Genomic DNA, 25,921 nt, shown 5'->3' on the forward strand with positions numbered 1-25,921 from the left:
AAAAACGTCAATTCGATGCACTGTGTCTCAGCCACAGCTAAAATATCAGAATTTCAAAGGTGTTTCCATATAACCGCTTCAGCGTCACAGAGGTGAGCATTTTGGATTTTGAACATTAGTATGCCCCCCATTGGGTGCAGAAAACACCCACGCGCGGTTTAGGCTATTGTTGTTTTCGATTTCCGATTTTCTTGCACTAATCTGCAATAATATTTTCAATGATGTCATCAATGATCTCGTCATCCCAACGACAAAGTCTGTATGAAAATGTTTATCATTTCGGCATTTCTTAATCCCCTGTATGACTGATCATCTTTTGTTGTAACAGGTGAGCGTCTCGCGTTCATGTCTGCTGATAATATCCATATCACACCAAATCACAAAATGAGAAGCGATTTGAAATGCGGGATATTATTGCTGCAGGTCTAGATTGTGATGCAGGTCTACATGTTTAATTCTAAAATAGTTTGGATTGAAAACGTGCATGGGTGGCACATTATATTAACCGCAGTACTAGTCTAATCCGTGAAGTAACTTTATAATGAGCTAGAAGCCTATACAATACCATTTTAGCTCAAACGTTTTTAGATTTTCTTGGAAAATAGACTTAACCATAAAGATAGTATAAATAAAGGTATTTAAGCTACCTGATACTTATACCTTATTATTACATTATGCACATCTGTATGCAGGCTAATATGAAGTGCTAACCCGTGAATTTAACATCGAGAGAAAAGGCCGCAGCCTTTTGATTCGCTGATGCTGCATTATCACGCCACCAGCCGTAGCCTACAACTATTCTATTATTCCCATTCAGAAGTGGTTGAAATGTAGAATTTATAATAGAGCGCTTTCTTAAATAATATTCTGATATGCACCATGTACTACTCTGGTGACTCAAGATAAAAATGTTTCTCGTTGACAGGCCTACCACTTTGGTTCTATTACCGTATTAGTGGAATCATATCCGTTAAGTCTCAGTGTACTAGGCTTAGGACTGTATCATACATTTTTACTGTGGCACAGACCACTCTTCAAATAAGAGAAGAACGCGGACATGAAACTAGCAAAGCAAACAAACATGGTGATTATATAGGGGAAAGGATTTGCACTTACAGAACCCGTAGCAATGACTTGTGTTTTTATTGTTGTAGGGAGTTCAAAAGCTCCTTGTCATTATCTTCGTGAATGCCAGGCTATGAACATTTACCACAAATATTTCACGATCAAATAGAAACTTATTATAATTGTAAAATATTTACTCTAATGTATCCTGCGGTAACCGAATTCTGCCAGAAAATATAAATACATACTGCTCCCACGAATCAGAATGCATAGGCCTTCGCATGTTTGGCTACATATTTCAATTTCATTGAGGTTGCGTTTGTTTTCTGAATAAATATGCTGAGTGTAGGCTATGTTGCATTGCAAAATCAAAGTCTTCAACGCAGGAAGCAGCAGAGCAAACTCATATAGTCTATACAGGTAAACATACCAGAATATTACATGTTTTCAGGCTCTACTACTTTAAGTTATCCATATATCGTAAATAAATTGATTCAGTTGCTGCAGGAAAATGTATATAATTTAAGAAAAGCAAACGTCTGGCCTACTCCGTGGCACAGGGAAATAACAAGACACATTATGCTTCTAGGCTGTGCCATTGTCTTTTGCTATTTTTAATCAGTGATCTCGCACAACTGTGGTGCATGCTATTTTTCTAGCAATATCCGGAATCACACATTAATACATTTGAAATAGAAACGGTCGCGTCCTAATGTTTTTGCTGATTAAAAAAGTTGCTTCTATAATGCTAACGATTAAACACCGTTGTAGATGTTATGTTCATAGTCTATAGGCTGTCATGAAGGCAGTAGAAATGTGCTATCACATCAAAATATAACATTATAACATATCTAACCTAAATAAGGCTACAATCTCTCTTGATTATAAACAAGTTCTCGAAATGAATTGTTTTACTATAGTACTTTTGTATTACTTTTATATTAGTATTACATGCATGGTTTATGATGTATAATAAATTATGATTTGCAGTTTAAAACAGTTTTTTAATTGGTAACAAACATGTAGTCCTAATCATATGATAACTATTTAAGCAGCATAAAGAGCTGAATTTCAAATTAAGTATTGTCGGTAATTCGTAAAGAATTCTAATGTAAAAATATGCAAATTATATATAATGACTTTTAACTTCTTAGTTTCTCAAAATGATTATTTATTCGGCATTACACTAAATCCTCTGTCAGACAAATTGAATTCAGGGTCAAGTATGTCTTAACCGAGAGTACCGTCTGCGTGCAATGTCTCCGTCCTTGCGTACACGGTTCCGACGCAAACACACGCGAACGCGCACGCCACCCATGGAGAGAGATATTCAAACTGTGGCTGGCAATAGAGCAGAGCAGGCTGGACTGGATTCTAAATCTGGCACACGCCCAGCGCTCACTGCAGCATTGCTGGAGTCTTGCTGCCACCCAAAGGCAAAGCCAGGCATGACAGCTCCTAAGTAATCCAGGCAGAAATTCTATTTGGCATTCCCTGTTGCGTAAAATGAATGATATACATACAGGTTGAGAGAGCTCCACATAATTCACTGTCTTGCTGATTCGCGCTTAATGGCAAACGCGCTAAGTGAAGTAAGAAGTACATGATCGTCTGTAAATCTTTTTTGCTGCGCTATCAAATAGTCCAGACGTTTTAAGGGCTATAGAATTTCCCTATTCCATTTCCATTTCATATCTGCACTGAAATATCTACTTTTAATGAAACGTCCACAAAAGGTCATATCTTGTTTTTTGCCTTTCTCTATGTAGAATATATTTTTGCATCAGTTTTAATGGCTGTTGGCGGTCAATCCTAACAGAAAAAAAACATACAAAAAAGCTTTCAAACTTAACAAAGGGGAAAAAAAATGATGTAGGCCTATTGTATTAACCGCATTGTTGTCTGGCGGAGGAGCAGCCTATACTCTCACACTGCGCCCCGCTCTCCCAACTCTGTCATGCGGGGAGGAGATGAGTAAAGGCCGGGGCTAGTGTTGTGCTCTTTACTTTGACCTTCGCTGTCTACCCGGGTAATGGGGAGAGACTATGAAGAAGGCTGTAATCTTCAACTGGCTGGCCGAGATATACTGATGGCGTTTTCCAGAGGCCTACCCCGCTAGCCAGGATAGCGCATACAGATGCGGTTTAAGCTCACGCAGTATAGCCTGCTAAAATACCTTAGCCCGGTAGACACCGTGGGAGACGGCCGTTTTAACAGCGGTCAAGCAGAGGCACTTGACTGAGGATATGTGCGTCACACCTCCGTAGGCTGCGCTCTCGTGCCCTGGCCTATACGTTTACTAATTCGAGTAAGTCGGTGGTATTTTTTCTTCGGCCCATACAATTCAGTAGGTCTATTCTCAATTTCTACGAGGAAGGTGTATTGACACCAATGATTTTGTAGCCCACTCCAAAATGAACCTTGTGTGCGGGCAAAGGAGTCCGGCTGCAGTGTAGTATATTATCCTTTTCTTCTTCAGTAGGCCTAATTATGTCTTAGTTACACACTTTGTTCGTTATTTGTCTGCTTTTATACGATGCTATTGTGCTCCGATTGGCGTTTACAGAAAAGGGATAGGCCTATAGATGGTGTGCCTTGTTATTTTGAACGGCGTGACAAAGGTCCTTATTACGGAAAGATGAATGGATTTCCATCTGAAATGAAATGGAAAAATATTTAAATATTCTACAGTGTTATTTCGTTTTTATCGATTCAAGCACACATTATATTTGTTTTAATATAGACTATTGTCTCATCATATAAAACTCCAGTAAACCGACCATTATAGGGCCACGTGGTGCATTTTGGTTTCACACCGTTCCCTATATATTTAATTTGTACTCTGAAGTTCAAAACATTACAGTAAAACAAAGTATCACTTTTGCATTTGAGATTCACGATTTTAGTTTAGTCTAAAGCCTAGTCTATATGTTAGGTTCATGTTTAGTTCCCTAGTTGTCCACATTGAGTTGTATATGAGCTATATTTTCCGTTAATATTCTAGCCTAAATAAATTTCACGCAGAACACAGTGCAACAAACAGGCCTAAATCATACACATGCAATTTTCCTTTAATTGTGTTATTCAGATACAGGTCCCATACCTAGAACCGGAGAAAAATATCCTGTCATCGTCGACAAATCAAAAACCTCCCTCACCCGACTCATAAACAAACACAAATATATGTTAAAGCCTGTATTTAAATATTCTTCATGGGGAAAATACTATGATATTCTTTTTTATTGAGTTATAAGTACATTTCTAGGATGAGTCCTTTAGGGGCCGTATTCGTTTTACAAGGTGGAAATAATGTAGCTTCTGATTGAGCTAAATGTAGAATTGATCCAAGTAACACAGTGTGATCGTAGTCTATACATTGTTATCACAGCTTTACATGGTTAATTCATTTTTGTATCTCAAGCGAGCGACGTCCATAAGAAAATCAAGTTCGAAAGCACGAGATGCGTCAAGAAAAAGTAGGCCTGTTTTCGTTGCTGTGTTTCCGTCGTCCTACGGTATATAGGAAGATGATTTGTATAAGCATAGGGTGCTGATATTGGTGGGTCTACTTCACACTATATTACATGCCCAACACTTCCGTGACTCCTATAGAAGGCTATAAAATGGAGAGAGAAAAAAACGCAGTTTTGTTTCACAATTTATTAAGCTATAGCCATTGCAACATTATGTACACAAATCAAAGGTCCTGGTGAAATTTTTGAAATGTGTCTTTTGCATTATGAAGTTATTTTCTCGCCAATTTTTTATCTATATCGGGAATGATTATAATCCATACTCTATGCAACACAAGGTTAGTTGTTATGTTGTTGCGGTTGTCCACTCCGTCGCTGAGGTCATTTTACTCGTTGTGTCACTCTGTCCTTGGGAGTTCAATGCGAGACTGATGTCAGTCGTTTCCCTTGAATTGATGCAAGAGATAGTAAGGCTAAAGCCACGTCCTCCCATTGACCAGGGAGTTGAATAGGGTTCCCACTATGGGCGTTGTTTTTCCTTGTGGTCCCTCCTCGGTTCCTCTGTCGTCGCCCTCTCCTCACATTTCTGTCACCTGTGGATAAATAAACAGTTCTTTACTGATTAAAAAAGAGTTCACGCCTCCTGGTATCTTCGTGTTTGTTCATTCGTATTAAAGTATATGTCAGGGCTTTTTGGTCATGTTTCATATGACTATATCTGTGTAGTAGTAATCGCCATCGTCGGCGCCGTCTTCGCTTATAGACTTGATTACCGCTTACAACTTAATAACAGCCAAGATGGGATATCATTAAAGTTCAAAAACACACATTTTTTTTCACAACTGGGCAGAAAATAATCGCAAGATAAATGTTTAGTTCTAGTCTACTTTTGACGAATCAACATATGGAAATGAAGCACATGTTTTGTGTGGAAATGCAGAGCAGTCTCGTCAATCGTAAAGGCGATGCGTTTCGTGTTGGGGCTTTGCGTAATTGAATATAAGCCTATGCAATTTAGCATCACGACTTTTCGTGGAATACTCACGCTTTAGCAAGATTACAAAAATGTTTATTGAACATGAATCGAAATGTATTTATTTTGTATATTGGAGGTTTTACAGCAGGCCTAATGCTTTTTTCTGGCTTGGGGTTAGAAGGAATGTTATTGTAACGTGAGAATAGGTTGCTATGCTATAGGCCTATATAGCCCCATTGGTAACTTATTCGATGTTTATGTTGAACATGTAAATACCAATTCAGTTGACATTGTTGAAGATGTGTAATACATCACCCACGTTTTTCTTTTGAAAACAATAGACTTTATGCCAAAGTGCAAGGTTCATCTAAGTAGCCTACGCCATTTTGTTTCCTATTTATTGGCTTTAGGCTGAACAAATAAACGGTACACAAAACATGGTACACACCAATAATAAATTGTACACATCACTTTCTGAATGGTAAAATCGTACTGTAGTCAACAACAACAGTTTAATGAATTTTTGTTTATCAATAATCCTTGGGCTGTAGTAGTAAGTCTAACGGTAATTGAAGAACAAAGAAACAATCAATGGAAAAATGAAGGACATTTTAAAGACATATCCCCAGACAGCAAAGTTGAATTGTTTCGTTTTGTAAAAATACTTGTGCCATGTGTGCCTATTTGTCACTGACCAATATTCCATAACAAGTTATTGACTTGGATAAGTCTAAAGAGTTAGTGTTAGACTTTTACCTTCATTCATCCTTAATGTGGCAGCCCTATCGCCTTTATTACCATCAGTGGGACTGTATCAATGCCTATTTGCGTCCCTTTGTTGAGAACAGATCTAGTGAAGTGAACATTTTTCTGTGCGTAAAGTTAATTGTTTAATGTACCAAATGGAGAGGACTATAATCCATGGGTTTTTTGTCATTATTTTTTATTTATTTCACCTTTATTTAACCAGGTAGGCTAGAAAAACATTACAGTTCTATTATGTAATATCAGTGTAAGCTTACTGGTGTCTAGGGCTCAAATGAAAACTACACCAACAAATCTGCTATTCCAAAGTCTAGAAAGCAGTCCACGAAGGTTAAGTTCATTTTTAGACGTCACTTCACACATGCAGAAATCGATGTCTTGTAACCTAAAGCCACCTTCTCTTTTCCTTAACTCACAGTGTTGTTGCCAGAAGCTGAAAATGAATTTGTAATCAGGGAAACTTCATCCGGGGCATACTGTGCCCTTAAATGGCGTCTGCACTCCCTACTGTAAGGGCCTACCCCGCGGGCGGTGACCCTTTCCCTCCGCCGAACTTGAAGTCGACCGCACAGACAACGCTATGGCGTGTGGGGCTTTTACGCAGAGATGCCGTCTTGTTTTTTGGCCACCGAAGAAAATTCACAAGACCTTAAGAGAGATGTCGTAGGGTCGACATGAATCAAGTGTGTTATGAAGCGTCTTCTTCGAACATAAAAACTGTTTACATGTTGAAACTTAAATGTCTCTCTTAGCTTGTTTCTATCTTTAGTGAATTATTTAAAACTTTTGGGTCAGTATAGACAAATAGTTTATGTAGAAAAAACGTTTTTGCAGCTCATGCATTTTTTATAAGAGTAAGTATGAATCTTACCTCTCTTTGTTAAGTTTTAGAAAGTCTAGTTTTCTTTTGTCGCTGGACTGCTTCGGCTCCTGACTTTGTCCGTGTAGGTGGCGACTTCCTATCACGCCTGGTCGGTTTGATGGTGTCTGGCCGAGAGAAAAAAACGCAGTATAATACTATGGGAGCTATAAAAACTCAGGTCTGTGCCTTTGGTATTACTGGGCACCCTGTGCTCAATTACGGCTTAAAAGCTCTAGCTCAAGTCGTAGAATTTGTCTGGATTGACGAAGAGGCGGAGCGTGTGGTTGCGAAGGCACAGGGTTTGTTTGTGTCCCCACAATCATTTGAATAGGAGACGATGCATGAACGGATGACCCGAGATATTCTAATGCTTCGATTTGTTTCTATTTTGGAACATGGGTTTAGCTCATAGCCTACTTACCGTTTCTTAAGACATGTTATGTTTTCGAGGTCATATTACAGTACGTGTCACGTTGGCGCGTTCTGAAGCTGTGTGTGGAGGTTAGGCCGGGCGGATTTGGGTAAAGCGAGTCCCCGCGGTCCTAATCCGTCCTCAGGTCGCTCGTTTGCAGAACATTAGCGTTAGGTTCCACCAGCTCACAACACGCAAAACCCACCACTGTGGTCTATCTATACGCAAAGAGACGGATATCGTCATTGTCTTATTTATAGTAAAAATGATAATACCCGACTATCCTACATAATCTAATAGAACATGTATCGTCACATGTAGCATATTCAAAATGTATCATCCAAAAACAAACTCGAAAAGGATTAATCTAAATATATGTTATTTTGTATTTCAATACAACAAGTAAATTGTATAACCTAAAACACCTTATTGGGTTGTTAATAATTCATAGGCCTATGTGTTTGTAATTCTATTCAATAGATGCGAAATGGGTACAATACTCGTGAGGAAAATGCAGTCTATAGTATTTAGCCTAATTATGAGATATAACGATATATACTTTTTTAATGTTTAAGCATGAACCTTTTTTGACAAGTGTTCCACCTTTGGTTAGATTGTCTATACATCATGTGCTAATAAGGAAATAAATGTTTACCCAACATAATCTTTAGAATGAATAATGGTTTCGAACATAATTATTGCCCATAGGCCCATGGAGCCCATAAAAGTTGTTTAAACGTTTCTCGTGGAGTTGGGTTTAAACGAGGACAATGTATGGAGAAATCTTTCAAAACAAATCGGCTATTGATTCAACATTAATGTATTCCACAACGCTGATAGTTGTAGTGTGTTGACGCTATTTCAAATATTGTCTGGACTATTGTCTGGACTATTGTCTGGGCCGCTGAAGGGGTGCTCAGTCTGTTAAACGGAATTGGACTGTAAAACTGAATTGCATTGTAGTTCACAATGTCTTGTAGGTCATAGAAATAGATGTCTATTTCCTCATTCCATCTAGAAATAGGCCTATCTCTGCGTAAAACGGCACTTTACGCATTGTGCAATCTGGATAATATTGCTATTTACAGGCGGTGAGACCTGTATTCGTATATTATTCATAAATAACGGAGTTCAAGTTGAAAACAAAACTAATTTTGCAGTAGTGGCCTAATTATGCAACCTAACTAGTAACGAACTACAATTAGTTTAATTAACAAAGGCCTATTATGATTTAACAAACGTCCATTTTTAATTAGCCTATTGTTGGTCTAGCGCTGGGTGTTTATAATATCCAGACAGACACCCACAATCAATTCATGGGCATTTCTCTCTATCTCTATACCTACTGCGCTCAAATATGAAGTATTGATCCGGTGCCTCCTCGGTTATCGCTGTCGTAAACAACATTGTGCAATATTGGCAACTTTTTTAAACCGCTTACAAAACGTCCGTCTTTTTTTATGTGGCAAAATGTAGGTGATGTACGGGTTTGGAGTATTTTAACAGCCAAGCGTCGATATGAGCTGTCTGTTGATGTTGTCTAAGTGTTGCATGGCCCAAAATGTCTGTTTGGTCGCCGCGTCGCTGACACCTGACCGGAGGCATGGCCAAACATCAAGGCTTACTTGAACATGACCCTGATTGACAAATGTTGCCGTGAAGCCAAACGGTCATGATATAATGTTGTAAATTATGAGCACACACCTCAGTGACAAACATCAAACATAGCATGGAAATATGTTATTTTTATGTCTTTGTCTTTGCAAAAGCATAATCACTAGTCTTGGATTTTACTATTGAATGAAATGTACTTACACGTTTAGAGGATACGGATATTGTTGGCACGCCTCAAATGTGTAATATTTCCAAAGACATCTTCAAACCCTCAGGGATATCATAAAGCTTACAAGACGCATGGATTCAACCAGTACCCCCCTCCCCTCCCCCCCAGATTAAATGTCGAAAGGCGCATAGCATATGTGAAATTGATATTGAATCAGGTTAGTTATTCGATAGAAATATGTCACTTCCCTACATTTTAGCAACCAATGCAATTATAGTTTTCCCTCTGACTTGCTGCATGTAAGGGAATTCATTTTAGACCGACATGGTGATAAACCACCAATGTCAAGCTTCAGGACAACTAGCAGTATGTCTCTCTCACTCACTCACTCACACACTCACTCACTGAATAAGTCCTCACTCTCCATGATGCTCGCGCACGCGCGTGCACCCCCCCCCCCGCACATACACCCTCTCTCATAGCACACACACCCTCTCTCTTTCTCTCTCTCCCTCACTCTCTCAACTCAATTCAATTCAAAGGGCTTTATTGGCATAGGAAACATGTTATTGGCATGGGAAACATTGCCAAAGCAAGTGAAATAGACAATATACAAAAGCTAAATAAAAAATAAACAGTTAACACACTCTCTCTCTCACACACACACACGCACAGGAAATCTGTCAATTTCTGCTGCTGGTCACGTGACCCACGCCTCCCCGGAATGGATGGAGTTGGCTCTCCACGTCAGCTTACGTCTCAAAATTTCTGCCTAGCGAACCAGCTTCAAAGAGGCACGAGCCAGGGCGCTCCAGAGCCATGTTAAGGGCGGCTATAGAGGCATGACCCAGATTGTGGTAGAGTGAAGGAATTATGGATTTTGACGAACTGGTCCCTGTCGGTTCGAACATGTATTTGCCCAGTTGCACCTACTACGTCTCGGCGGGGGCAGACTTCTCCGGTCTACCTTCATTTTTGTCTCAGACCCCGTCTACTCGCCCCATAACATATTCGTACTCCTCTAACCTGCCGCAAGTCCAGCCTGTGAGAGAGGTGACGTTCAGGGACTATGCTGCCATTGACGCGTCTGGTAAATGGACACACCGGGGGAACCTGCCCCAGTGCTACCCCACCACGGAGGACATGGTTCACCGGGACTGTCTGTCGTCGCAGCCCACCATGGGGGAAATGTTTGCCAAAAACAACCCTGCCGCAGCTGCCGCGTACCACCACCACTCCAGCGCGGGCTCTGCAGCGTCCAATTTCTACGGAAACGTTGGCAGGAATGGGGTGCTGCCCCAAGCCTTCGACCAGTTTTTCGAGACAGCATATGGCAACGCCTCGGAAACGCCGTCGTCTCACGACTACTCAGGGAACACAACGGCCACGAAACAAACAAGCTCCGTGGCAGAGCACGCTCCACGGTGCCGGGACACTGAGGGGAAGGAGCCACGCGAGGAGACCAGCAGTCCAGAGTCCTCTTCCGGCAACAATGAGGAGAAATCGAGCAGCAGCAGCAGTACGTATTAAGTCAGCACCCTGGTTATGAGAGAAAGTTTGCAATCTAGCGCGCTGCTGTTAAATTCTTTATATGGTGTTTTATAAGCTTATAAGGTTTATAGAGGGCCTGTAGATTTCCCCAACAAAACTTTGTTATAAACTTCAGGATCACGTGCTTGGAATTGAAATTGGCCGTGAAAGAAATCAGAACTAGTGATTTTTCTTAAACCTCCCTAAAGTTTGTAAAAAGCACGTAGTTATTACTGTGAATTGTAACGTATACCTAATATTCCCGGTCATACATTAATCATAAATGTAGCCTAGGTTCACGGTTTCTTAGCATTAAAAGAGCACTTACTTGCGTGTCATAAACCCCTCTGGTTTAGGGGTTAGCACATAGAAGATCGTGCGTTAAAGCAATCTGGCAGTGTGTGTGTTGCACTAGTATGCTATTTGTCATGTTCCTGATGTGAGAAATCAAATGTAATCTATTGATGTGGTATTACTGTTGATATTATTTTATGTTTAATTGCATTTCGTCTATAGCCTTACATGCACGCTGAAAACTGTCAGTTATCATGTATAGCATATGCAGTGTTCGTATCCACAGCACTGCATATGCTATTTAATGGCTTCATATTGTAATTGAAATGACTGCTTAATTAATATATAGAAATTAAAAGAGGCAATAACAATATTTTTCGTCGTATTGATTTGGACCACATGCGTAATTATAGACTACCCAAAAGCCTATAACAATGCCTATAAATCCTAGAACATAGTCATGGATAATATGAATTATTTGTATATTTTGGTGACCGACATTCTCTTCTCTCCTCTCTTCTAGATGGACAGAGGACTCGTAAAAAAAGATGTCCTTATACAAAATATCAGATCCGAGAACTGGAGAGGGAGTTCTTTTTCAGTGTGTATATCAACAAAGAGAAGAGACTGCAGCTCTCTCGTATGCTGAACCTCACCGACCGCCAAGTGAAAATCTGGTTTCAAAACCGAAGAATGAAGGAAAAGAAATTAAGCAGAGACAGATTACAGTATTACACCACGAACCCGCTGCTTTAGGAGTGACTTGTCATATGCGTTTACAGACTTATTGACTCGCTGTGGTCTCTTTTCCCTGACGTTTGTGGCAGCAGTAGCAACAACACAACAACAACAATGTCTGCAGCTGCAACACGATGCTCAACTGTTAATTTCAAGTTCGAGGGCAGGTAGCAGAATCTCTCCTGATTTCCATCAGTTTGAGAACGAGCATGATTTAAGTTGACTCACTGACGGCATTTTGGCCATCAGACTTTGTTTAAAAAAGATATTTCTGCGGATTTTGTCCTCACCAAGACTATGTTTCTTGTGTATCCTAATAATATTGTGACACAGTAGGCCTATTGCCTTCATTTTCACCTCACAGCGCGGACAGCCTTACCAGTCTAACAATGACTGAACCGGGTTCATTTTGAAATCGAAAAGCCTCGGTAAATTAAGTTTTCTGTTATTGAACTCGTACGAGTGGTGACGTGGTATAGGTTTTTTGTTGGCAGACAATATGTGATGTTGTGCATTTCATAAATGAGGCTATGACTTTAATTAATTAATTGGTGTGACCAAATAATGAGACTTGGAAGGGCGCGTTTGTAAATTGTCTCTGTTTGTAAGGTTGTTTATTTTGCAGCCACTGATTTTCTATCACTTTTAAATACCAGCTGCAAAGCTCTATCAGCGAAATAATAAGGACTCGGGTGTTAAATGGTGTTGACCCCAAACCGTGACTAGGCCATTGCTACCATTGTAATAGTTTCAATACAACACATGTAGTAACATCTGTTTATATTTTGTATACTTGATTACCACACCTAATTTGGCTCTGAATTTGATGTTAATGCACGGACAAACCCAATGAGGAGAATATTAACCCTATACAGACAGAACCTGATATAAGTTTGTTCAGACTCATTGTAGCCTACGAATTGTTGCATTGCGAGACGCCTGTTGTTAATATAGGTCATGTATTGCAACAAGGCCGCAATCTTTCGATACCCAGATTCAGCCAATATGCATCCAGGTTTTGTTCAAATAGGGCGAAATATTTGTTTCTATTATTCACAGGTCTTCTTGTTTTCTGTTGCAGTAACATGAACGTGAAAAGCGTTTTGAAATGTATTGTCAGGGACATAATCTTGGATCAACTGCTTGGTATGCCCCAAATATTCTGTATTATCCTATATTTCGAAATTAAAAATGAAAAGATTTTTGAAGGAATGTACAAATGTGACTGGTTATTTTACTCAGACTGGAAACCATTTTGAAAGCTGTAGAACCTTCACACAGGCCTTTTACGCACAACCCTAAACATTTTACGCACAAAGAAATAAGACAAAAAAATGCTATTTAAATATTTCAAACTGTTTTGTTAATTCATGGAACTGGTAGATTATACATCCAACATTTGAGAGTTATTTACTTAATGTGAAACCTTATTCGTGGAAACGATATTTGTGTGAGCGATTGATTGATAAATACCAATATTTCATCAAGCTACCAATCGTAAATGTTGATATGCACCTAAATGTTAGGCCACTATTTCTTATTTGTGTCAGGTTGTATTTTCTAATGACCTTTGCTCATTGCAATTGTATAGGGTGACGTGCACATCTAGGCACTATTCGTTTGGAACTCACTGACGTATAGGCTACCATCATTCAGGCTTATCTTTCAATGGAGTTCATTTATTGGCTTTGAACTTTGAATATGTTTGTCTCCATTACCCACAACACTGTGGTAAACAAGCCGAATACAGTCACCATGTGCATCTCCTTTTTATTCACCTACTTGTGTCTCTCATGGATTGGATTAAAAGCATCCCTTCTTCCACAACATCCTCCTAAGCGAGCATCGCCATATTTGCTGTTATTATCACTCTGTTTATGAGCGCCAGCCGCAGCGCAATGGCGTTCATATATGACAGTCAAAAGGGCCATAAACGCAGGGAGAGAGAGGCTGAAGTTTATGGTTGCCTCTCTCCGGCATAGTCCGGCCTCGCCTCGCCTGGCGCATCCTTTACTGCGCGCTGGAATTCCGTCCCTAATTACTGGACATCCTCCCCGTTGCCGCAGCAACGCGGCCATAAACTCTGTCTCAGAGTCTGGAGCATTTGGACATTTGGAGTGCAGTGCAATAAACCGTCTGAGACCCAAGGTTATCAACTCTGTTACCAAGGAGGCAAGAGCGAAGACAGGGGAGAGGACGGATAGGAAAAGCTTCTGCTCACTGGCCGCTTCGACTTCATTTGAGAAGGTTTTTCCCCCTTCGCAGGTTGTCCTCGTTGGATCAGAGTAGCGGCCATGGGGCTTGTGCTCAGTTGGAGACGCTTCTTCCTGCCACAGTGCGGCGCTGTTGAGATCAATGTCATTGTCGTAGATCTTTTTGTTTGCAAGAACTCGAACCCAGCACAAGAAACATTCAAGATTCTCGAGGGATACAATACCTTGCAATGCAGGTAAATAAAGAACAAAGCCTCATACTCTGTGAGAGAGCTGGCTTTTCCTGTTTTCAGAAGTAGATTATTTGAACAGTTTATTTAAGTACAACTGCATTGTAACGTTTCTTTCCTTTAGCTGTTTTGATCATTAGGTTGCACATTCAATATGGTGGTCAATAGAAGAGCATGATTGGCAGTATAATGGTAGAGGGCCTAGCTAAGATATTACATGTAGTAGCCTAGCAACACATGTGCGAGACTGAAAGCCTTATTTTGTGCTCTGCTACATTTGTTAGGCTTGTATGTTTTACATGTATAAGCATGGCCCAAAAATATACCGCAAAATATCTGTCCCAAATATCCAATAGAACAGGCCTACTTTAAGATATCACGGTTATTACAGGCTGAATGGATTTGTTCACAATCATGGAAAGAGGAGTGAATATCTTATCTAAAGTAGTTTATCATTAAATATTCATTTCAGTGTGTTTAATTTGTTTTATATAAAACATAGTTTTTTGATGATCTGGCCTTTCTAAATCACCACTCTCACCCATAGCTGGGCTTTTCGGAACCAATCTGCATTTGGTGTCCTTCCAGAAGACATTACTCTCTGGGTCGTGCCAAAAGTATAAATTATGTGATTGAAAAAGTAGGTTTGATTGTGATACGCCAGAAACGTGTGTCCCTTTCCTTCCTGTTCTAGACGCTAGAGAGGGGGGATATTCGGTATCATTCCAAGGCGCGGATGGGGTTCGCCACGGCTCTTGAATGCGCGTGGACACCCCTCTACTACTCCTTTGTCTCTCGTGAAAAATAAATGCTTCCGCTGGATGTAATAAAACTCTGCATTATTGTTCATAACTGCACTCGCGACGAACATGATCCGTCCGAAACGGCCTCCCCGGCCACCATCATATGAGGTTGATCAAAGCGTTGCTCAGAGTAAACTGTTTTGGGGGAAATGATAGCTGGACAGCTGTGAAATGAAGATTTAATAGCCGCAATTAGGCTAATAACTGTAACACGGAGATATAACTGATAGGCCTAGGTTACACGTCAATACAGCAGCGTGGTGTGTGTGCTGACTAGAACTGTTTCAAAGCTGCATGTGCACAGAATTAATTAACGTCAACATAATTAAGTATTGAATTTCGAATGGCTAATATTTTATAAGATCATATATATATATATATTTGCTGATGGTGTTTTTGCTGATTTGTCTGGTAGTTAAGTTCACTCGTAATGGAATGCAAAATTCACTGTTCAGTTTATAGAACAGGCTAATAAATGTTGGCTGCACGGATCCCCCCTCCTCATATATACAGTATTTATATATATATAGTCAACCCCAGTTATGCACCAGATAAACATTTTCGTTCCTTATACTTTAGAATTGATAAAACTATTACCAGTCTCACGTCTATGTTTAATTGGGAGACATAATGAATAAGATCTCATTTTTCGTGACAGTGCAATGTTATTTTTTTTACCATCGAACTATTATCCCACTAGACCTAAGCCACAACTATAAGCCTATAGTAACGATGCAGAAATTGGTTTTAGGTCTACATTTAAGGCCACGTTTGTGTTTTGGGGGGTTAAATCACAATGTTTACTTACTTGCTCAGGTTATTCCCATTGTCTCGTTGGGGCTCCCTCCATTTGGATGCGTCCATTCCTCTCTCTCTCTCCAGGTTGAAGTTAATCTCGGACAGTTTTGACCATTACCCGGGCCAGGTGGCTTGTGGCCCTCAGGCTCTGTTTTCACCCTGTGGTGTCCATCTCAATGCAAAATGGAGAAAAATGTATTGTTATTGTTGAAACAGCATGTCAATTAGATGCCCACAAAGGTATTTTACACGTGTGGTGAATTGTGTGAATAAGAAATGCGTAGGTTCATATAGGACATGAAACACCTTTATATTTGATGAACGCATAATGATTATCTGCATCCATAGTTTGCTTTTACAATGCCTTTGTAACACACTATTAGGCTACACATCGAGGCTACACATCGAGGCTACACATAGGCCTATTTTTAACCAGAAACATCACTTGGCGTTACTGCATCATCCTTCGACGCTAAATTGACAATGATTTAGATTTAACCAGACTCCCAAAAATCATCTAGTGCTGCTATTTGAGTCGGATATACAGTCTGTTTTGATGTCCCCATATGTATATCTTATATAACAACTAGATCTAGAAGAAACAAATCCTTTGAACACGGAGAAAATTGCTGTACGTAAAGCGTGTAATGTTCCTGTCAATTAGGCCTACTGCTTTCATCGGTGTTTTATTTCTCTACAATCCATTTACTTGTCAATTAATTAGACCTACGCAGTGATCTATTTTATATTAAATCACTGTAAAAGAAAGTGTAGCCGTCTTGTTACGCCCTGTTTACCATACCTGTTTAAACCTGAAGGGAACCTTAATGTTGGCTTACAGTTGTCACTTACAGTTCGGGAGGATTGTTGACAATGCGCATGAAAAGGTGTAGGCTATAGGCGCGAATGACTTGCGAAGTGGTTGTTAATTTATTTGGTTTAATATGAACTAATGTGCTGGTATTACTTTTCCAACGTTCATTTTAAATGAGCTATATAAGGAGTACATTAGTAGCCTAGTTGTATCTAGTCTAGTATCGATTAAACAGCATCTGAGGGATGTTAAACCTGGTAAACCTCTCATTTTAGTACAGGAAGAACGCATAGCCTTATCTGCAGTTGAAGGATATAACACTTGAAGTCTCTAAACTTTTGCAAAGGCATCTTTAAAGGTCACTAAACTACAGTGTAAAATAGGGTGTCAAATACTTTTTGTAATTTTTATTTAATATTCATTGTGTTATAATGATGAGGTGAACACGTCATTATTTAGTAGCTTATATAGGCTTTCCTTTATTGGTCCTGTTGTTGCGTCTGTGCATGTCTTATTTGAAACGAATATGGTTTCCATTTTGTCTTCTTGTGTGATATTTACGCATATAAAGTATCAACTATAGGGAGCCATAGGGCTTAAATTAATCATTTGATTGAACCTTATGCATATTTTATTTTACGCACAGTTCAAAATAATAGGGGATAAGACGCACTTCTCTTAATAATGCTGAAAACAGAATTGGTAGTTGATATGGAACATATGCTGCAGAACTCCCCTTTGCGCATGCATGGGTGCGCATAGACTACATTTTATTTTCGAATGTTTGCATTCTGCACATAGGGCCTCGCCCCGTCGGCGCTATGGTGGTGCATTAAAGCGAGATGAGAGAAACGCACTGATTGCTGTGCTTTCTCCTTTCTATTCCTCAGACCTACGATGGCCCGACTGCTACGTGGTCGTGGGTGGGGAGGGGCCCTGCCTATCCGAGCGTTCCTATTGGCTCCAGAGTCTGCACGGTGGAGAGGGGGGTACATCTAATCATATCCAGCATGTTTTGCACAAGAAATGTCAGCCAGAAAGGGCTATCTTCTCCCCTCGCCAAAATACACTACAATAATGTCATGCTCGGACAGCCCCGCAGGAAACGCGTTTTTTGTGGATTCTCTGATCAGCGGTCGGACCGAGGGTGCAGGGGGACACTACTACCCGGGCAGCGGCGTGTGTCTGCCCCATAACACCGCCTCAGAGGTTCCTTACGGACTACAGAACTGTGGATACTTCCCTGGCATAGGCAAGCGGAGCAACGCAGGTCCCCAAAACATGATGTCTGCCGCGTCAGGCGCGTATATGTCAGGCATGGAGATGTGGATGGACGCGCAGAGGTCGTGCAGAATGGACCGAATGGACCAGCAACAAACTGTGGGTCCCCAGGTCGCGCCCTGCTCGTTCCCGCAGAGCATTAAGGAGGAGAGCGCGTACTGTCTCTATGAACCGCAGAAGTGCCCCAAAGCCTCCACAGCCGAAGACCTGACATACTCGAGGCTAACCACAGCAGGCTCCAGTTCAGGCTCGTGTACAGTCACCGACGGCGGCGGTGGTGGCGGTACTGTACCCGTGCCTGGCTACTTCCGCTTGTCTCAGACGCACGCACGCTCTCATAAAGTTTACCACGGTGCCCAATCGAACCCCTCTCATTCTCACTTTGGCCTACACCCCCCTGCACCGACTCGTTTCCACAGCTCGACACCCCAGCTGTCCTCAGCTTTAGCCTGCTCAGCCACCGCGGAGCATGAGAGGAGAGACACCGAGGAGGCTTTGCCCTCCAGTAACGCGCCCAAGCCCCAGCAGACGAACGCCCTACAGGGGGACGAGGAGACGCGAGCGTCCTCCGACGGGGAACTTTCCTCTCCCGAGGAAGCTGAGGTGGAGCTCGAGAAGGAAAAGTCAGTGAAAACGACTAAAGGTGAGCTGAGATCATTAAAAGGTGTTGTCACTCACTCTGCCACGGTTGGTTTTATTTCATGCTGTTTAGTGAAGCAGGTATGGCGACAAATAAAAAGATTATAACACTTGCCGAGAGACGGATTTCTGCTTTAGCATTCAGAGGTCATTTAGGTGTTTGTTTTTATTCAGGGTTCATATATGGGCTATCTGAGGCCACACCATGCTTTAGTTGAGAATATTTTAATGTCTTAATATCAAGCGGGCATGAAAGTAAAAATGCTGTGGGGAAAAAAAGCAATGTTATTATAAAAAAATACATGTCATTATTTGTTTCGGCTTAGGCTATAGGTTTATCATAGAGTTTCCATTATAGGCCCTTGTTTCTTTGGACAAAAAATTACTTCACTGTCGCTCAAAATAGGCCTAACATTCGTAGGCTATGTCTATTCACTATCTACTAAAAGCGTGTTTTTATTTTTGTCTGTTGATATTTGTTCTTATTATAGTAGGTCTAAAATGATAGAAAATGTTATACATCTCATAAAATATCTTTGAATTATTACCTGCACATGTTTTAAGTTCAAGCAAAGTACACAAGGCCGTTGAACCTTCCTTATGGAAAGGCCTATATCAACCCATTGACCTGCACAACACACACACACACACACACACACACACACACACACACACACACACACACACACACACACACACACACACACACACACACACACACACACACAGACAGACACACACACAAGCGTGCGCGCGGCCTATCTTACATCCCAAGCTGTCAGCCTAAAAGCATGTATCTACCATTTCCTTTAGGAGACTCAAAAAGTGAGAGCACCGCCAACTGGCTAACAGCAAAAAGCGGCCGGAAGAAACGTTGCCCATACACCAAGCACCAGACACTGGAGCTCGAGAAGGAGTTCCTCTTCAACATGTACCTGACTCGCGAGCGTCGCCTAGAGATCAGTAGGAGCGTGCACCTGACCGACAGGCAGGTCAAAATATGGTTCCAGAATCGCAGAATGAAACTGAAGAAAATGACCCGGGAAAACAGGATTCGGGAGCTCACGTCAAATTTCGGTTTTTCGTGATAACACTGAATGTTTTTAATAAGCTTTGTATTAAACGAGCTTTAGTTATAATGCAAGTTGAAAAGGGCACATCTTTCTTTGGCCTACAGGCAAGCCTTTGCATCGTCCTGTATAGCTACTGGTAAAACGTGAATGTTACTGGTTGTTTCTTATTTCTTCCTATTTTCTGTTAATTGTTCGTTGATTCGGTTCTGTTATTGCTGTCACGTCTTGGAATAGGTGTCTTGGGTAAAATAATGGTTGACATTTTATCTAAATTGGAGCTACACATATAAATCACAATTGAGTTTTACAAATATATTGCATATATTGTGGAGTTTCTTTAAAATGTAGATTGCATGAAACAACATGATTCATACCCCCCTTTTCCTGCATTTTGCAATGTGGATCACACAAGGCCTATCTATCAACAGTGAGGGAATAAGATGAGTCGCCCTATAAATGTATTGTTCCGATATATTATGATGAGTTGAGGATCATTTAGTTGTGTAGACTCGAACTAAGGGAAATGTACATGAGCTGTCTACATTGTGAAAATGTTTTTATTGTGTATAACATTATGTACATATGAGATTGTGTTTTGTGTATTGCGTAATAAATTATCAGTTCACATATACTGGATTAGACTGGTTTTTGAAGTCTGTGTTTATACCTCTGTATTTCTCGCTATTTTTTTTCTGTAAAATAGTATTGGCATTTTGGACAGGCTATTGAAGTTGTAGGTACTCTTTGGGTTGTACATTACTTGCCTGTCCGTTCAGAAATGTTTAAAGGATCCATGGAATAGCTCTCGGAAACGATTTAAATATTACACCAGTCATAATATGTCTAGGCGGTATAGGCACAGGCCTATAACGCTGCAAGGCGGCATTTGTAGAGTTTTATGACTTGCTCGTATATGACGATTCTCGCTCTCCCCAAAGACTGATTTCAGTCGAGAGAGAGACGTTTAGCCGGAGAGGAAGCAATAGACAGTGGTAGAAAGTTATACTGCGTTTTGGCATTTTTGGACTACTAAGTCATCCATTCATTTTGTGATTGGAATAGTGGAATAACTTCGATGAATGGGTAAGTCAATTTGTTGTTTGCGATTTGTGTTTTCTGGACTCAACATGTAAAAAGAAAGACAGTTTCCAGTGCAAAGATTTGATCATGAACATTAAAGAACATGGTACTTTCAATACAGGCTCGTTATGAACAGCATTGGTGTTTGAAATCGATATGAAACCGAAGAAGACGTGGCGTTATGCATTGGCTGCTGTGCGTCTTGAGGCCTGGAGCGGACTGTGGAGTGGTTTAGGTAGTTTCATGTTGTTGGGATCTATTTTCTACCTCTACAACACGAAACTGTCTGAATTGGCCCAGTTTAATACATCGAAACTTCAGTCAACTTAGTCTGGGACACGTGCAATCTGATTGAATTGTATGTAATAGGATGGAGTGTTATTTGTTTTTCCATAAATATATGAATAAACAATAGGACATTTCTTATTTCCTTTAGCTGTTGAGAAATACTTGCTGGCGTGTATTTCTCTTAACATATCGTCAGTAATATTTATACAAACTCTACTTGTTATTTTCGTCGTTAAATTAAGCCCCTGTATTGCCTGTGTCCTATATTTATCTTGGTAAAAGCTCAGCCATAGGCGAGTTGGACTTGGATTTAGCGTATAGATAAGCATGTTTTCTGTCAGTCGTGACGCAATGACGCCAGACAAGGCCTCGGTTACGACCACTGCATTGGAGTGGAAGGGGAAGTTGAGTGTGCAACAGCGACCTCAGCGGCGCGCCGGTGGGCAATTGAACCGGATGCTTCCGCTGCGCAATACAGCCCGGACACAAAAGAAGGGAAGGGCTTTATGGCGATATTTAGATCCGCCAGACAAGCTGTTATCTGCGGGAAAAATAAGTGAATAACCCCTGCGGTATACTGGGTCCGTGTTAAAAACACCCTGATTTAGTTTACAGCCTTAAAGTGCCATTGCATTCACTTGTGTGTCCTTTTTTTCTTTTGAAGGTGCCTGTCTGTGCTGTGTTTAAGTGCGCATAGCCTTTATTTATCCACTAGCCTCTTTATTTTGTTCTAATGTCTCTAACATATTTTCACCAAGCATTATCTGATTATGCACAGTTGTAGGCCCAATGCGTTCCAGGTAGATGAACGCCTATCTTTTCAGTTATTGGTGTGAGTTATACCGTTTTTTTCCTTCAGTATGGGAAAACAGGCTGGAGTGGATTATTTAGCAGTAGTCAATCGCCTGTGGCCTGTAAGGTGTTGGCCTAGCTTTCAGTTTTATTTGACGGTAATAAATAGAACACGTAATTCTGTGGCTGTACTATCACGGTTCTCTAAAGCTATGGTAGGGCAAGGTTCGAGAACATATCTGTGAAGTGTTACAACGTGTTACGCCGTCATTTCCTCTCTTCATACTAGTTCAGATTTGATCATATTGTATCCAGACTTGGGTTTGCATGTTCAGAAAGCCTCTTCTCGGCTATTGTTGAATTACATGTGTTGGTTTGTATTGTATTTGCGTGTCCATTGAGCGTTGTTCGGTTTCTAAAAACGAGTTTTATTTCTGCTTTCAAATTTGATTAGAACGTGATCTATGTGTCTGGATGATGAAACAAACAACCCCATGTGTAAAGTATCTATTCAATTATCTATTAATTGCATGTTTTTCTCACGAGGTATCTCACACTTTTATGAGGAAAACTCATAAACTCAACGGCTTCTGTACATTATGCTGTATTTGTTAGCGTATTAGTTTCTACTTAATAGTGTATAATTTTTTTCTTTAGCCATAGTGGCTTCCATAATTGGCACTGCTGTGCTGGTAGCCTACTTGTAATAGTGCTAATGGTAATTATGGTTCGGGGCCTGTGTTTTGGTTGATCATGTCACATGACCTGGATTTTAACCTTTATTTGAAGCCTTTTCCAGAAATGAGAATTAGAACAAAAATAAAAACAATTGTCTGAGGATGATGCTGGACCATCTGACATAAAAATAAAAGGGTCAAGTTTGATAATATATATTTTTAATGAACGTTAAAATCCAGGTAAACCAAAACACAGGGTCCTAATTATGATAGTGGCCTCATAATAGGCTAATAGAACTCCTAGTAATAGTTGGATGTAAACAATATGTGTTGGATGTAAACAATTTCTTAGTAATAGTGGTAAAGTATTTGTATTTGAAAAAGAAGCCAGCTAGGCTACAGGTCGATGTGCACTACTATGTGCATACTATTTTCTATGACGAATATCCATAATTGTCGCTTATTTTGTTGAATCTTAATTTTTTAAATATGCCACAATTAGGCCTATTTCCATGTAGGTTATTGATGGAAATAATATATTTTCTGTAATAGAACATTGCTGTTTAATTCCTCGGTTTTGTTTAATAACCAGAATGTAGGCTATCCTGGATATTCACGGATATAGAATACAATATTAGACTAGAACAGTAAAATGATTCTTTCCATTTTTTTGTTTTTTTTGTTTTAAGGCAGCAGTAAATACATGAACTTAACCGGGTAGACCTACTACTATGCCAACACACATTTCTATTCTATTTAGACATTTGTTTTCTATCAAAAATAACTATACGAATTTTAAAAAATCCATATTTTGCTGCTGAAAGGAATATTACTTTTACTGAGTAATTATATATATTTTTTCCAAATAGGCAATATAATAACAATGTCATAGGATGTTGATGAAATAACACATTAAACTAGTCAATTATTATTCTCAGCAGGCTTGTGGTTCTATTAGGCTTTAATCTTATATTGTATTAGGTTATTATTGTATAATACCAAACTAAGGCTTCACAAAATAGCATGATATAGCACACCTTTGAAAGCTTATGTTTAATGGGGTGTGTGCGTAAAAGCTTGTTCATGTTGGAATGTTTCCTGACAATGAAAATATGAAAGGTTTGAACATTTTGACTGAAGATGAACGAGGTTACCTACTACGATGGAAAGCTACCCAGAGCATTAGTTGTAAGAAAGAATATCTGAATAATTTACGTTCCTTGGCGCCATAGAAAGAATGCAGTTTATGACATTTGGTTTCGTTAATAAGCCCCAATATGGCGGCGTTCTCCTGGTTATGTTCAGCCCCTGTATGTTTTGTTGTGAGTATCATTGGTAATGCTTATTACCCTATAACATATGTGTAAATATACTCGTTAAATGTGTGTTTTGGGAGAATTATTTATTGGATTCGCTGACCTATACTAAATGGACAGATACTTCCAATGGTATTTCAGTTTAGCCTACTCTCCCTTTCCATAGCCCTACATTTATATCAGCAGTAACTGTATAAAATAATAATAATTTGCTTTTAAAACTAGACATTGTTACGTTTTAAGACAGAGACCCGCGAGCATTTAATAGCCAAAGGGATTGATTTATCCTGTATTGTTCAGCCTTTATGATCACGTGCGCTCGACACCCAATCGAATGGCAGTCCTGCTTCCCAACTATTAGTCGACTGTAGATCTTTGTGGTGCCAAGTTGCTATACTTGATTTCTTCAGATTGTTATTTTGTAAAAGTCGGGTTTAGTGCGTGTGTATGTGTGTGTGGTGTGTGTGGCACGCTTGTTTTTGTATGTATCTGTGTATGTGTGGGTACATGTGAAAGTCTCTTTTGCCATGTCGACATCTGGAACGTTGACGAGCTACTACGTTGACTCCCTCATCTTGCCCGAGAGCGAGGAGCTGTCCGCGCCCAGATACACCTCCGGTCCGGGGGGGCTCCAGCATGCGAGGCAGCTCACCTCGCTCACCGATCACACCGAGCTTGGGCCCTGCACCTTCCCGACGAAAGCTCCGGTCTTCAACCCGTCCTGGGGCCATGTATCGACCCAGTTTCCAGGTGCCGTGTCATCCGTGTACCACCACCCGTATGGGCATCACCAAGGCCCGGCTCCAGGCGATGTGGAGGGTCGCTACATGCAGTCCTGGCTGCTTGAGCCCATTTCAGGGTCCTTGCCTTTGACCGGATTACCGACGAGTCATCATTACGGGATCAAACCGGAGAGCCTGGGCGCACGAGTGGACAGCGCGCTGCCTGGATCCCACACCGCACTGCTCCTGTCCGACTTCACCAACGGGACAGTTGCGACGGCGTCCCCGGTGGACAAGAACACACTACCTGGCCAGACCGCAAACCCGAACGGGGAGATAGAGGAGAAACCGGCCCTCGATCCAAGTAAGTGCTGCTTCATCCTTTGACATTTGGTAATGCTATGTTCTGTAAAGCTGCGGGGATGCAGGTAGAAATGTGTGAGTAGCAGATGGGGCGCGTGTTTGAAAATATGCCATTCGAGGCGTGCCATTTATAGGGACTTGACAATAGGCTATCTTTCTCTCACCCGTTTCCATGTTCTGATACTATGGGTTTCAGATCTGAAACAGCAACAGTCAGGTATAGGAGTCCATTTAGATTTGTATATCCAGAATTGATTTCCAGAGCTTTTGTTATCAGCCTCGTCCCTTGTGGGTCATGTGTTTTTATTACATCTGGGCCAGCAGCACCGGGCTCACACCAGTCTCGTTTCGCACCCCCTCTCTCCAGATAACCCGGTATCTAACTGGCTCCACGCAAGCGCCACGAGAAAAAAGCGCTGTCCATACTCCAAGCACCAGATCCTTGAGCTGGAGAAAGAGTTCCTCTTTAACACGTACCTCACGCGGGACCGTAGGTTCGAGGTCGCGAGGCAGCTCAACCTTACCGAGAGACAGGTCAAAATCTGGTTTCAGAACCGCAGAATGAAGATGAAGAAATTTAATAAAGATTGTGGACCAAAAAATGATTTATAGGAACCTATGATTCATTGAACGAGAACGTAAAAAATATCACAAATAAGGGATATCTGTGAAAAGACTGTATTTTTTAGAAGTCGTTGTCTTATTGTTTTATTCCAAACAGAAGCTGTTATGTGTCTTGTAAAAAGCATGTCCGGCCCTACTCGTCGGTTTGATGCAACTACCTTTATATTGCACAATTTAACAGTGCGCATAATTTGTTGTTATTGTTATTAGGATGTTAATTAATTAAGGCCTCGGCTGCAAGTGTCATTGTGTAAGACGAGTATTAGTAGGCCTGTTCTCTGTGCTCGTTTGTGTATGGATGTTTGTAGCT

The 25,921-nt window shown here is 40.6% G+C and overlaps 3 protein-coding genes across 3 annotated transcripts; all 3 read left to right on the top strand.

Moving 5' to 3' along the window:
- Positions 1 to 10,055: 10,055 nt before the first annotated feature.
- LOC120027497 (homeobox protein Hox-A11a-like) lies at positions 10,056 to 12,250 on the top strand. Its single transcript, XM_038972448.1, has 2 exons — positions 10,056 to 10,852; positions 11,684 to 12,250. The coding sequence occupies exons 1-2, from the start codon at positions 10,210 to 10,212 to the stop codon at positions 11,914 to 11,916; spliced, it is 876 nt and encodes a 291-aa protein (XP_038828376.1). The 5' UTR covers positions 10,056 to 10,209; the 3' UTR covers positions 11,917 to 12,250.
- Positions 12,251 to 17,782: 5,532 nt separating this feature from the next.
- Positions 17,783 to 19,764, top strand: LOC120027522 (homeobox protein Hox-A10-like). Its single transcript, XM_038972486.1, has 2 exons — positions 17,783 to 18,680; positions 19,490 to 19,764. The coding sequence occupies exons 1-2, from the start codon at positions 17,783 to 17,785 to the stop codon at positions 19,762 to 19,764; spliced, it is 1,173 nt and encodes a 390-aa protein (XP_038828414.1).
- Positions 19,765 to 24,279: 4,515 nt separating this feature from the next.
- Positions 24,280 to 25,921, top strand: LOC120027465 (homeobox protein Hox-A9-like). The gene is made up of 2 exons (XM_038972409.1): positions 24,280 to 24,988; positions 25,355 to 25,921. The coding sequence occupies exons 1-2, from the start codon at positions 24,430 to 24,432 to the stop codon at positions 25,597 to 25,599; spliced, it is 804 nt and encodes a 267-aa protein (XP_038828337.1). The 5' UTR covers positions 24,280 to 24,429; the 3' UTR covers positions 25,600 to 25,921.

The sequence above is a fragment of the Salvelinus namaycush genome, chromosome 32, assembly GCF_016432855.1.
Source record: "Salvelinus namaycush isolate Seneca chromosome 32, SaNama_1.0, whole genome shotgun sequence".
NCBI classification, from domain to species: domain Eukaryota; kingdom Metazoa; phylum Chordata; class Actinopteri; order Salmoniformes; family Salmonidae; genus Salvelinus; species Salvelinus namaycush.

What these genes read in the sequence shown, in the direction of transcription:
- LOC120027522 (XM_038972486.1), top strand. Translation starts at nt 17,783, where the DNA reads ATGTCAGCCAGAAAGGGCTATCTTCTCCCCTCGCCAAAATACACTACA. An exon ending in GTCAGTGAAAACGACTAAAG is followed by an intron (nt 18,681 to 19,489) that starts GTGAGCTGAGAT and finishes CATTTCCTTTAG; the next exon opens with GAGACTCAAAAAGTGAGAGC.
- LOC120027497 (XM_038972448.1), top strand. Translation starts at nt 10,210, where the DNA reads ATGGATTTTGACGAACTGGTCCCTGTCGGTTCGAACATGTATTTGCCC. An exon ending in GGAGAAATCGAGCAGCAGCA is followed by an intron (nt 10,853 to 11,683) that starts GCAGTACGTATT and finishes CCTCTCTTCTAG; the next exon opens with ATGGACAGAGGACTCGTAAA.
- LOC120027465 (XM_038972409.1), top strand. Translation starts at nt 24,430, where the DNA reads ATGTCGACATCTGGAACGTTGACGAGCTACTACGTTGACTCCCTCATC. An exon ending in GAAACCGGCCCTCGATCCAA is followed by an intron (nt 24,989 to 25,354) that starts GTAAGTGCTGCT and finishes CCCTCTCTCCAG; the next exon opens with ATAACCCGGTATCTAACTGG.